This window comes from Macaca nemestrina, chromosome 13 (assembly GCF_043159975.1).
Source record: "Macaca nemestrina isolate mMacNem1 chromosome 13, mMacNem.hap1, whole genome shotgun sequence".
NCBI lineage: Eukaryota > Metazoa > Chordata > Mammalia > Primates > Cercopithecidae > Macaca > Macaca nemestrina.
Window position 1 is genome coordinate 61,344,865 of NC_092137.1, and position 12,547 is coordinate 61,357,411.

Consider the following 12,547-nt stretch of genomic DNA (forward strand, 5'->3'; position numbering starts at 1 on the left):
GTTTCAGCCTGGAAGGGAACTATATTTGTAACTTCTTTCAACTCTTCTACAATATCTATATGAAAATAAGGAGCTACAATCTGGGTAAATGCAGATTTATTAATCGCTTATTCCTGTCTTATAGTTCTTGTCATTGAAAAACTGGACTCTACAACTGGTAAGTGAGCAATTATAGTTAGCATTCCTGGATCTCTTTCTTCCTAAATTAAAGTTTAGTTTAATATTAGTATCTTATTTTACAAATTTTAGTTAAATATACATCTTCCTTTTCAGATTCTCCTATTTTCACTTAACTAAAAATGCTGTTAAATTATTTAAGACAGACACATATTCCATATCTGGCTGCATAATCCATAGATCTAGTTAAAAGACTTTTTAAAGTCACTCTTACATCATATTTAGGACATTGAACAAAGCAACAAATCTGTTGAGTTCCAATTATTTGATTGTTTGAGTGATTGGTTGACTTTTTTTTTAAAATGCTGTCTGCCATCAATATTCATAAGAATGGAATCGGAATTTGGATTAGTGATAACAGACAGTAGGGCATAGAGATGCAGGAAGGTAATGCAGATATGGTTGAATAATCCAGGGCCACATTCAGCCGGAGAATGTGCATATGTGCTTGTTTATGACTACTTTAGGCCGGGCGCAGTGGCTTACGCCTGTAATCCCAGCACTTTGGGAGGCCGAGGCAGGCGCATCACAAGCTCAGGAGATCAAGACCATCCTGGCTAACACAGTGAAACCCCATCTCTACTAAAAAAAAAAATACAAAAACATCAACCGGGCGCAGTGGTGGGCGCCTGTAGTCCCAGCTACTCGGGAGGCTGAGGCAGGAGAATGGCGTGAACCTCGGAGGCAGAGCTTGCAGTGAGCTGAGATCGCGCCACTGCACTCCAGCCTGGGCAACAGAGTGAGACTCCGTCTCCAAAAAAAAAAAAAAAAGACTACTTTAATAGTGGTGGTTACTATATTATAATTTAACCTTATATCAAGGAATATACATTTAGTAGAGTGATAGAGGTACAATTCAACAAATACTGAGTACTTATGTGCCTACTACTGTTCTAGATTCTGTGAAGGAATTAAAAAATATATGATGTAATGTAAGCCTGCTCCGAATGTAAAAATTCTTATGTCCGTTTCCTGGATATTGTGCTAGCCAGAGGTTATTTTATCAGCTCTTGATTGACTTATTCATTCAAAAGAAATTTAGGTAAATGTGTTTGAAAGAATTCATTAAAAATATCATAATATTACATTTATAATAGATTTTTTTTTTAACTTAGAAACAACAGTCACTGTTTTCAGAAGAAGAAGAATATACCACTGGATCTGAGGTCACTGAAGATGAAGTTGGAGATGAAGAAGAAGTATCCAAAAAACAAAGTATTGGTTTATAAGTTAAAATCAAATCTCACTGTTTATGAAGGGGTTACATTCTGAAGCCTTTAATGCAAGGGACAGGGAATTAGTTTTATATATATAGTAGGTTGCAACATAGGAAAAAAAAATTAGAAAGGAGACACCATCAAGATTTCCTAACCTGGGCATGAACACAGAATACTCAAAGCTATAAAGAAAGGGCAGTACACTGAGAAAGAACTCTCCACGTTTTCACTTCAGGTGCAACTAAATGTGTGACTCATGTCAGATGAAATGTGATCTGAGATGTGTACCTGAGATGATTTGGAGTGATACTCAAATGAACCATTAAATAACATTCATAAATGTATGATTTTTTTAGTGGAAAGCATGTTTTGTTTTTTGTTTGTGTTTTTTTCTTTCTTTTGAGACGGAGTCTCACTCTGTCACAGTGGCACAATCTTGGCTCACTGCAATCTCTACTTCCTGGGTTCAGGCAATTCTCCTGCCTCAGTCTCCTGAGTAGCTGGGACTACAGACGCATGCCACCACACCCGGCTAATTTTTTTGCATTTTTAATAGAGACAGGGTTTCACAATGTTGGTCAGGCTGGTCTTGAACTCCTGACCTCAGATGATCCACCCGCCTCGGCCTCCCAGAGTGCTGGGATTACAGGCGTGAGCCACTGTGCCTGGCCGAAAGCATGATTATTATACAACTATAAAATTAACTTGTGTCAAAATTTCTCAACTCATTAGTTCCAAGAAACAGCAAGGAAAATTGGTTCAAAGAGCCTTTGAAGACTCAAGTATTTATAGGCAATTATGAATCCATTTTGTTACAATAATTTACCTCTTTTAGGATTTCATATGAGTGGAATCATGAGTAATCTTTTGTCTCTGGCTTCTTTCACTTAGTATAAGGTTTTTGAGATTCGTTCATATTGTTTATTCCTTTTTATTGCAGTGTAGTATTCCATTATACTACTTTTGAAAAAAGAATGTTGGTCTGGGCACGGTGGCTCATACCTGTAATCCCAGCACTTTGGGAGGCTGAGGCGGGCAGATCACCTAAGGTCAGGAGTTCAAGACCAGCCTGGCCAACATGGTGAAACCCCATCGCTACTAAAAATGCAAAAATTAGACTGGGTGTGGTGACTCATACCTGTAATCTCAGCACTTTGGAAGGCTGAGGCAGGCAGATCACCTGAGGTTAGGAGCTCAAGACCAGCCTCTCCAACATGGTGAAACCCCATCTCTACAAAAATACAAAAATTAGCTGAGCATAATGACAGGTGCCTGTAATCCCAGCTAATGGGGAGGTTAAGGTGGGAGAATTGCTTGAACCCGCAAGGTGGAGGTTGCAGTGAGCCGAGATCATGCCATTGCACTCCAGCCTGGGTGACACAGCAAGAGTCTCTCTCAAAAAAAAAAAAAAAAAAAAATACAAAAATTAGCTGGATGTGGTGGCAGGTGCCTGTAATCCCAGCTACTCAGGAGGCTGAGGCAGGAGAATCACTTGAACCCAGGAAGGGGAGGTTGCAGTGAGCCGAGACCATCCCATTGCACTCCAGCCTGGGCAACCGGAGTGAAATTCCATCTGAAAAAAAAAAATTTAAAAGAAGATTGTAAGTTAGATACAAAATTGATCAGTGTCATACAACTTAGTGAACCCATAACTCTTAGGTTATCTTTTTAGAAATCGTTTGCATTTTTATTAGACACAAAAACCTGAAAGTTAACATGTAACTTTCAGATGCCATCAGCAGATGGTAGTCAGATGTGGTACATTCTCTTAGAGAATTAAATGATTCTTGAGTAGGCATGTTAAACAGCCCTCCAATATGACATTGAAAACACATGCTGCCTTCCCTTTATCTTCTCTCCAAGTTTTACATAATTTTTCTTTACATGTTGAATTCTCCAATGAAAAAGCTGGTTCTTTAGCAATTTTGTGTCAATTTTAATTAGTAAAGGAGAAAGTTCTACTAGGTTTTTTCTTCAACAGTTTGAGGTATAAGTTATATGTTGCAAAAATCACCCATTTTAAGTGTACATGTAGATGAGTTTTGGCACACAGATGTGTAACCACCACGAAAATAAAAATCTAGAACATCATTTCAAAAAGTTCCTTCATCCCCCTTTGTACTCAGTTCCCTTTCTTCAGTTCTGCCCTTAGGCAACCATGAATCTGTTTTGTCAAAATAATTTACCTTTTTAAGTTTCATATGAATGGAATCATGAGTAATTTTTTGTCTCTGGCTTCTTTCGCTTAGTATGAAGTTTTTGAGATTCACCCATGTTATTGCATGTGTCAGTAGTTTAGTCCGTTTTATTGCAGAGTAATATTCCATTATATGGATATACCATACTTTGTTTATCCATTCGCAATTTCATGGACATATGGGTTGTTCCCTCTTGTTGGCTGTTGTGAATAATGCTGCTATGAACATTTGCATACAAGTCTGTATGGACATGTGTTTTCATTTTTCTTGGGTAGGTACTTAGGAGTAAAATTACTAGATCGTATGGTAAGTGTATGTTTCGCTTTATAAGAAACTGCCAAATTGTTTTGCAAAGTGACCGATTTGCATCTCCACGAGCAGTGGAGCATTCCTACCACTGTGCGTTCCCACCAGCAGTGTCTGAGAGTTCTAGTTGCTGCACATTCACATTAATACTTGGTATTACTGGTCTTTTTAATTTTGGCCATTCTAGTGGGTAGATAGTAATAAGCATCTTTTAATGTTTTTATTGACCATTTATATATCTTTTTAATGAAGTGTTTGTTTAAATCTTCGGCCCATTTTTATTGAATCCTTTGCCTTATTATTGAGTTGTAAGATTTCTTTATATATACTTTAGATCTAAATCTTTTTTGTCAGTCATATGTTTCTCAATATTTCCCCTAGTCTATGCCTTGCCTTTTAATTTTTTTTTTTTTTTTTTTTTTTTTTTTTTGAGACAGAGTCTTGTTCTGTCATCCAGACTGGAGTGTAGAGGTACGATCTCTCACTGCAACCTCTGCCTCTTGGGTTCCAGTGATTCTTCTGCCTCAGCCACCTGAGTAGCTGGGATTGCAGGTGTGCACCACCACACTGGACTACTTTTTGTATTTTTAGTAGAGATGGGGTTTTGCCATGTTGGCCAAGCTGGTCTCGAACTCCTGACCTCAGAGGATCTGCCTGTCTCGGCCTCCCAAGTGCTAGGATTACAGGCATGAGCCACTGCACCAGACCTAATTTTCTTAATGATGTCTTTTGAAGAGCTTAACTTTTAAATTTTGTGAATTCTAATATTTTAGTTTTTCCTTTTTATGTTCCATTATTTAATAGCTAAGAAGTATTTGCCTACCCCAAAGTCACAAAGATTTTCTGCTGCTTTCTTCTAGAAGTTGTATGATTTTAGCTTTTTATTTAAGATTATGATCCCATTCAGGTTAATTTTTGTTTATTGTATGAGTTAAGGGTCAAGCTTCCTTTTTTTCCATAGGCATAGCTGGTTGTTCCAGCACCGTTTATTGAAAAGACTATTCTTTTCTAATATATTGGAATACCTTGGCATCTCTGTTAAAAATCAGTTGACTGTTTACATTTCCAAACTCTCTGTTTTCTTCCATTGATTCTTATGTCTTTCTTTACATCAGCATATCAATACCACACTATTAATTTTTGTAGATTTTAGTGAGTCTTGAAACCTGGTGGTGGGAGTCCTCCAAAATTGTTCTTTAATTTTAAATTATTTTGGCCTTTCAAGGTGCTTTGCATTTTCTACAAATTTTAGAGTCTGTGTGGATATTTCTACAAATATCTTCTTGGGATTTTTGTTGGGATTATGTTGAACCCATATCCAATTTGGGGTGAATTCCTTTTTTTTCCAATGGCAGTTTTTCCCATCCATGAACATGGAATATCTCTCCATTTATTTAGGACTTTTTTAATGTCTCTCAACAATGTTTGTAGTTTCAGTGTACAGGTGTTGAACATCTTTTGTTAAATTTATTCCTCCCTATTTTTATGCTATTATAAATGGAATTGTTTTTCTGGTTGCTTATTGATTGTAATACTAATGATGGTCAAAATACAATTGATGTTTGTATATTGACTGTGTGCTATGACCTTGCTAAATTCAGTTATTTGTTCTTCATTTATTAGATTTCATTCCAACCTGTATACCTTTTATTTACATGTCTTGCCTTTTGTGCTGGTTAGGACCTGATATTGAATAGAAGTGGTGAAAAGAGACAGACATCCTTACCTTGTCTTATGGGGAAAACATCCAGTCTTTAACCATTAAGTATGTAATGTTAGTTTTCGGCTTCCCATAAATGTCCTTTCTCAGTTGAGAAAGTTCCTTTCTGTTTCTCTTTTGCTGAGTTTTTATAGCGAATAGGTGTTGCCTTTTGTCAAATGCTTTTTCTCCATCTATTGAGAAGATCATATAGATGTTCTCCTTTATTGTATCAATTAGGTACATTAATTGATTTTTCACATGTTACACCAGTATTCTGGTGTACTAGAGTCATAATGACATTAGAAAATGAGTGACATCACCCCTCTTTTCTGGAAGAGTTTGTATAGGACTTGTGTTGTTTCTCCCTTAAAAGAATAATAAAATTCAGCAGTGAAGCCATATGGGCCTGGAGCTTTTGTTATAGGAAGGCTTTAAATTATGAATTCAATTTCATTAGTTAATAGATGCTATTCAAGTTTTCTATTGCCTCTTCAATTTGTTTTGATAATTTCTGTCTTTCAAGGAATTTTATCCAATTTGTCAGATTTATTGGCATAAAGTCACTCATAGTCTTTTTTTTTTTTTTGAGACAGAATCTCACTCTATCACCAGGCTGAAATGGCACAATCTCGGCTCACTGCAACTTCTACCTCCTGGGGTCAAGCGATTCTTGTGCCTTAGTCTCCCGAGTAGCTGGGATTACAGGCACACACCACCATACTTGGCTAATTTTTGTACTTTTAGTATAAATGTAAATGTGCCTAATTATAAAGCCCTAAAATATACAAAGCAAAAACTGACAAATCTGTAAGGAAAAATACACAGATTACCACTTATAGCTAGAGATTTCAATACTTTTTTCTTACAGCTACTTGGGAGGCCAAGGCATGAGAATCGCTTAAACCTGCAAAGCGGAGATTGCAGTGAGCCGAGATCATGCCACTGTGCTCCAGCATGAGTGACAGAGCAAGATTCTGTCTCAAAAAAAAAAAAAAAAAAGAAAATGAAAATGAACTGCTGTAAAGCAATTTCAGCTTTGCTTCATGGTGTATTTGCTTTTTACCCAGAAGTTAATTTGTTAGTTTTCTTAAAACAATGTTTTTCTTAATGGTCTTATTGTTTAGAAGTAACAAGTAGACTGGAAAGGTATATGGGGCCTAAGCTTATAACATTGACCTCTCATTATCAGGGAAAAAGGAGAAGCCAAAGAAGTTCACTAGACAGCCAAAAAAGCAGGTATCTTCACCCTGTGCTCAGAGGAAAGAAAAGGCATTGGAGAAGGTAATTCTGAATTATCTGTTGTTATTTTAAAGTTCATGTGGAAAAATAAACAAGTGACTATAGCCAGCAAAAAATAAAAAGTTAAGAGTAATGAAGACACATGGAATGCTAGCAATGTAAAAATGAAGTTTTTTATAGACTGAGATTAAAGATCTCTAAGATATATTGACAAATGAGAAAAGGAAGGTGCAGAAATGTATAGTGGTATAGTATGCTACCATTTGTGTAAAGTAGATGGGGGGAAAATATAAATGAACTTCCTTGTATATGCATAAAATGTCTCTGGAAGGCTACATAAGAACTTGATAAAATTGGTTGCCTCTTAGGAAGGGAACTGAATGTATAAGGGACAGAAGTGAGAGTCTTTTATTGTATGTGCTATTTATACCTTTTGAAGTTTAAACCAATATTACTTATTCAAAAAATTAAAAATAGGCTGTTAAATTAAAAATAAATTATATTTTATGACATTTAAAAATAATTCTTATTTCTCCATGCCTTTGAAGGAAGGGGTAAAAAAGCCAGACGGGAATAAGAGAATAGTAATAACCACAATTGGCTAAAAGAAAAACTGTGCATTTCAAAAATGTGTGATAGGTTAAGGCTGGGTTAAGATCCACAGAGTTACATTGGACACATTGTACATTCATCTTTGTGTTAAGTGTCACAGGCATATGAGTGGGTTAATTCTAAAAAAATTGTATCAGCTGGCTGGGCATGATGGCTCATGCCTGTAATCCTAGCACTTTGGGAGGTCAAGGTAGGTGGATTGCTTGAGCCCAAAAGTTTGAGACCAGCCTGGGCAAAACCCCATTTCTACAAAAAAAAAAATACAAAAATTAGCGAAGCATGGTGTCACATACCTGTAGTCCCAACTACTCAGGAGGCTGAGGGAGAGGATCACTTGAGACCAGGAAGTCGAGGCTGCAGTGAGCTATAATCATGCCACTGCACTCCAGCCTGGGCAACAGAGTGAGACCCTGTCTCCAAAAAAAAGAAATTGCATAAGCTGGGATTCCAAGGTTAACAAATGAAGCTGGATTCAAATTATAGGTCTGTATCTCTTTGGAGAAGTTTCTTAACTTCCCTGAACCTCTTTTATTATGAAGATATTAACAGTGCCTGTCTCATGTGGTTGGTGCAAGGTTTAAATGAAATAGCACTTGTAATGCTCTTGGTACAGTGTCTTCACACTCAATAAGAGTGAACTCTTTTTATTACTAACTATAGCGCTAATCAGTAAACATGTTCTAATTGGGCCTTAATGTTGTCTACTTTTTTTTAGTCAGCTTCTAGAGATGTGTCTCCTTTCGTGTGAGTATTGCTCCTTAATCCAATCGGATATCCACTCTTAAAGAAGCATCAATGCTGATTTTTGTTCAATTTTTTCAATAGTGTGAGTATGCAGAAGAATAAGTGGGATGCCACAAGATCCTTGAGATTCAACCAGGATGCACAGAGAGAAGATGGTAAATTTTATTATTTGGGTAATGTACAAATTGGATGTAAATAGCAATGATTAGTGTGTCTTTCAGTTTATAAAGTATGCGGAATAGCTCTAGAGGTTCTAACTAAAGTAAGGCCCAAAATTTACATATTCCCTTAGGCAACAACCAGAGTTTCATTACTACACAACCCCACCAAATAATGTATTATTTTATGCATCTGTGGTTTTGAGATCACTCACATTGACTTTTGCCCGTTACGTTCACCATAAAGGTGACTGAATATGTTTTAGGCTGTTTTATGGTAATCTAAAAAGCAGCACAATTATCCACAAATGAGTCATTTGCCACTTGCTAACTTAAATTCTTCACAAATAGATGTATGTATCTGTAAAATAGTATCAAAAGATATTTTCATAAACCCTTGGTGATTACAGTCTTTTTTGAGAAATAAAAAGTTATATATCATCCTTACAAAAAGTAAAGTTTACTGTTTTTTTCCCTTCAGATCAGCGGCGAATGTCTGAAATTACAGGGCACCTAATAAAAATGAGATTGGGGGATCTGGACCGAGTCAAGTCAAAGGAAGCAAAAGAAGTAAGAATTGTGTACTAGTATATTGTACTTGTGTAAAATATGCCTTCCTACTTTTATTTTCAGCTTAGGATTATAAAGATGTTTTAGGCAGAATTTTAAAAGAGTAATTTATGTGTTTTTGTTTTTGTTTTTCCTTTGAGATGGAGTTTCAGTCTTGTTGCCCAGGCTGGAATGCAGTGGTGCAATCTTGGCTCACTGCAACCTTCGCCTCCCGGGTTCAAGCGATTCTCCTGCCTCAACCTCCCAAATAGCTGGGTTACAGGCGTGCGCTACCATGCCCAGCTGATTTTTTTGTATTTAGTAGAGATGGGGTTTCACCGTGTTGGTCAGGCTGGTCTCAAACTCCTGACCTCAGGTGATCCACCCGCTTTGGCCTCCCAAAGTGCTGGGATTACAGGCATGAGCCACCGCACCTGGCCAAATATATGTGCTTTTGTTTGTTTGTTTGTTTGTTTGAGACGGAGTCTCGCTCACTGAGACTTGCAGTGGCACCATCTGGGCTCACTGCAACCGCTACCTCCCAGGTTCAAGTGATTCTCCTGCCTCAGCCTCCCAAGTAACTGGGACTACAGGCATGCACCACTATGCCCAGATAATTTTTTCATTTTTAGTAGAGATGGGGTCTCACCATGTTGGCCAGGCTGGTCTTGAGCTTTTGACCTCATGATCCACCCACCTCAGCCTCCTAAAGTGCTGGGATTACAGGCATGAGCCATCATGCCTGGCCACAATTATGTATTTTTTAATATTCTGTACCAGTTAGCCTGCTTATTCACGTAAAGGTTTCCCACCATGTCTTATTATCCATGGTCCACAGGTCATCTATAACACATATAATAAAATACATCATTGCTGAAAATGTGTCATCACACCAAGAGTAGGTTAACTGTGCATTGTTGACCAAATGCTAACTCCTGAGGGCGACTATCTGAAAGTACCAATTTTCATCAACTCTGCATGTGGTGCTTAGATGTCATCTCTAAAATAAGATGTTATCTTGCTCAAAATGGTGACAAGAAACACCTATATTCTTGATAGAATTACATTTTAGTCATGACAATTATGTATTATCATCAGTATTGGTATTATGTAAGTACCATACTCTTGCCCTAATTCTTGTATTTAAAAATTTACTTCCCTATAAAACTTCTAAAAGGAAACATAGGAGAAAATCTTCGTGACCTTAGGAAAATATTTCTTGGCCTACAATACCAAAAGCATGATCCATAAATGAAAAATTGGACTTCATCAGCATTTAAAATTTCTACCTTTTAAAAGATACTATTTAAACAATGAAAAGACAAGCCATAAACTATGAGAAAATATGTGTAAAACACCTGATAAGGGGTGTGATCCAGAATCTATAAAGAACTCTCAAAACTCAATAATAAAATTTAAAAACCTAATAAAAATAAATGGGCAAAAGAGTAAACAGACACTATGAAAAAAAGGATTTCCATGCCAAATAAGCATATATCATTAGATGTGCTGAGATACAACATCATTAGTCCTTAGGAAAATGTAAATTAAAACCTAAATGAGGCCAGATACAGTGGCTCACATCTGTAATCCCAGCACTTTGGGAGGCCAAGGTAGAAGGATCACTTGAACCCAGGAGTTTGAGACCAGCCTGGGCAACATGATGAAACCCTATCTCTACAAAAAAATAATACAAAAATTAGCCGGGTGTGGTGGTGGATGCCTGTAGTCCCAGCTACTTGTGAGGCTGAAGTAGGAGGATCACTTGAGCCTGGGAGGCAGAAGTTGCAATGAGCCAAGAGCACGCCACTACACTCCTGCCTGGGCAACAGAACGAGACCCTGTCTCCAAAGGAAAAATCCCATACCAAGTGCTGATGAGGATGTGGAGCAACTGGAACTCTCATATATAGCTAGTAGAAATGCAAAAAGGAATGGTCAATTCACACATTTTTATAATAGTTTTATTCATAATTGCTAAAAACTAGAAATACTATAAATGATGTCCTTTACCTGGCAAATGGGAAAACAAACTGTGCATATAAAAAGAACATTGGACTGGGTGCAGTGACTCAGACCTGTTATCCCAGCAGTTTGGGAGGCCAAGGTGGGCAGATCACAAGGTCAAGAGATTGAGACCATCCTGGCCAACATGGTGAAACCTCGTCTCTACTAAAAATACAAAAATTAGCTGGGTGTGGTAGCGCAGGCCTGTAATCCCAGCTACTCAGGAGGCTGAGGGAAGAGAATCACTTGAACCAGGGAGGCGGAGGTTGCAGTGAGCCAAGATCGTGCACTGCACTCTAACTTGGACAACAGAGTGAGACTGCATCTCAAAAAAAAAAAAAAAGAACATTGAGCCCAGGAATTCAAGACCAGCCTGGGCAAAATAGGGAGACCCTGTTTCTACAAAAAATAAGAAATTAGTTGGGCATGGTGGTGCACACCTGTGGTCCCAGCTCCTCTGGTGGCTGAGGTAGGAGGATCACCCAGGAGGTCAGGGCTGCAGTAAACCTTGATCGCACCACTGCACTCCAGCCTGGCTGACAGAGTGAGATGCTGTCTCCAAAAAAAAAGGAACAAATTTCTGATGTACACATCAATATGGATGAATCTCCTATACGTGAAAGAAGCTGGGTTCAAATGGCTGCATGCTATATGATTCTACTTATATAATGTTCTGGAAAATACAAAACTATAAGGATAGAAAACAGACAAATGGTTGCCAGAAATTGGTAGTGGTAGGTAGATTGACTTGACAGGGGAACAAGGGAATTTTCTTTGGGGTGATAGGACTATTTTCTATGTCTTCATTGTGACAGTAGTTATAAAACTGTATGCATTTGTCAAAACCCACACCTGTACACTAAAATGGTACATTTTTCTTTATGTAAATTGAACCTCAAAAAGACTAGATTTAAAAAATCAAAATAGAATTACTTCTAAATTAAAAAGTAATCCCATTTTAATAAAGCAGAGCTTCTATTGATTCTGTGAAGATAACAGTATTGCTTCTTTATTCTGCAGTTTGCGGGAGGTATTTATTCCAGGTTGGAAGCACAAATCAAGGCCTTGGTGCCAGTCAGTGCACGCCAAAGCAGCTCGGAGAAAAACACAAGGTAAATCAGCATAAACTAAACTGGAGTGTCACTGGCTTTGAAGTGAATTTTTTTTTTTAAGATAAATCATATGAACACTAGAAACATATAATTTGAGTTTGGTTTTATGTTTTGTTTCAGTGATTATATTATCAAGGCACTAATTAGAATCAGATTTTAACTTAAAAGATAAAATCTAATGAAAGTATAGCTTTGTGGAATTTTTTAAGTTTTCTGCTTGTTGGACTAGCTTCATTCTGAACCAACTCCTGACAAAAATGTAAGCTATAGTGCTTCTGTGAAGTAGCAGAATTTTTGTACTGTTTGTAGATCACATATTAATACTTTGTATAAATCACTGTAATCTTTACCATTCCTTGCTTTATATTTTATTTCTCGTAATAAAATCTAACTGGTGGGTCTTGTGTCATTTTACATCACAAGTTTTCTGTTAGAGATGAACATTTGAACATTAATATTACAGATTCTAATTCCTTATCTATAATTCTGAAATGCAGAAAGTTCAAAAAGCTAAAAGTTGTTTTCAT

General features: G+C 37.2%; 1 protein-coding gene across 7 annotated transcripts in view; it reads left to right on the forward strand.

Annotated features, from left to right (window-relative positions):
• SANBR (SANT and BTB domain regulator of CSR) overlaps nucleotides 1–12,547 on the forward strand; it is a 76,413-nt gene that overhangs the window by 43,702 nt on the left and 20,164 nt on the right. For 5 of the 7 annotated variants that reach the window (XR_011611768.1, XM_071076765.1, XM_071076767.1 and 2 more), the window contains 7 exons: nucleotides 125–157; nucleotides 1,293–1,392; nucleotides 6,790–6,881; nucleotides 8,167–8,195; nucleotides 8,277–8,350; nucleotides 8,835–8,923; nucleotides 11,929–12,020. Coding sequence is in view for 4 of the 7 variants with exons in the window: in XM_071076765.1 (XP_070932866.1) it covers nucleotides 125–157; nucleotides 1,293–1,392; nucleotides 6,790–6,881; nucleotides 8,167–8,195; nucleotides 8,277–8,350; nucleotides 8,835–8,923; nucleotides 11,929–12,020 (509 nt within the window). In the remaining 3 variants the exon portion in view is untranslated. Of the gene's footprint in view, nucleotides 1–124; nucleotides 158–1,292; nucleotides 1,393–5,578; nucleotides 5,664–6,789; nucleotides 6,882–8,166; nucleotides 8,196–8,276; nucleotides 8,351–8,834; nucleotides 8,924–11,928; nucleotides 12,021–12,547 lie in introns of those variants that run through there. The other 2 variants (XR_011611770.1, XR_011611769.1) reach the window with 2 other exon arrangements.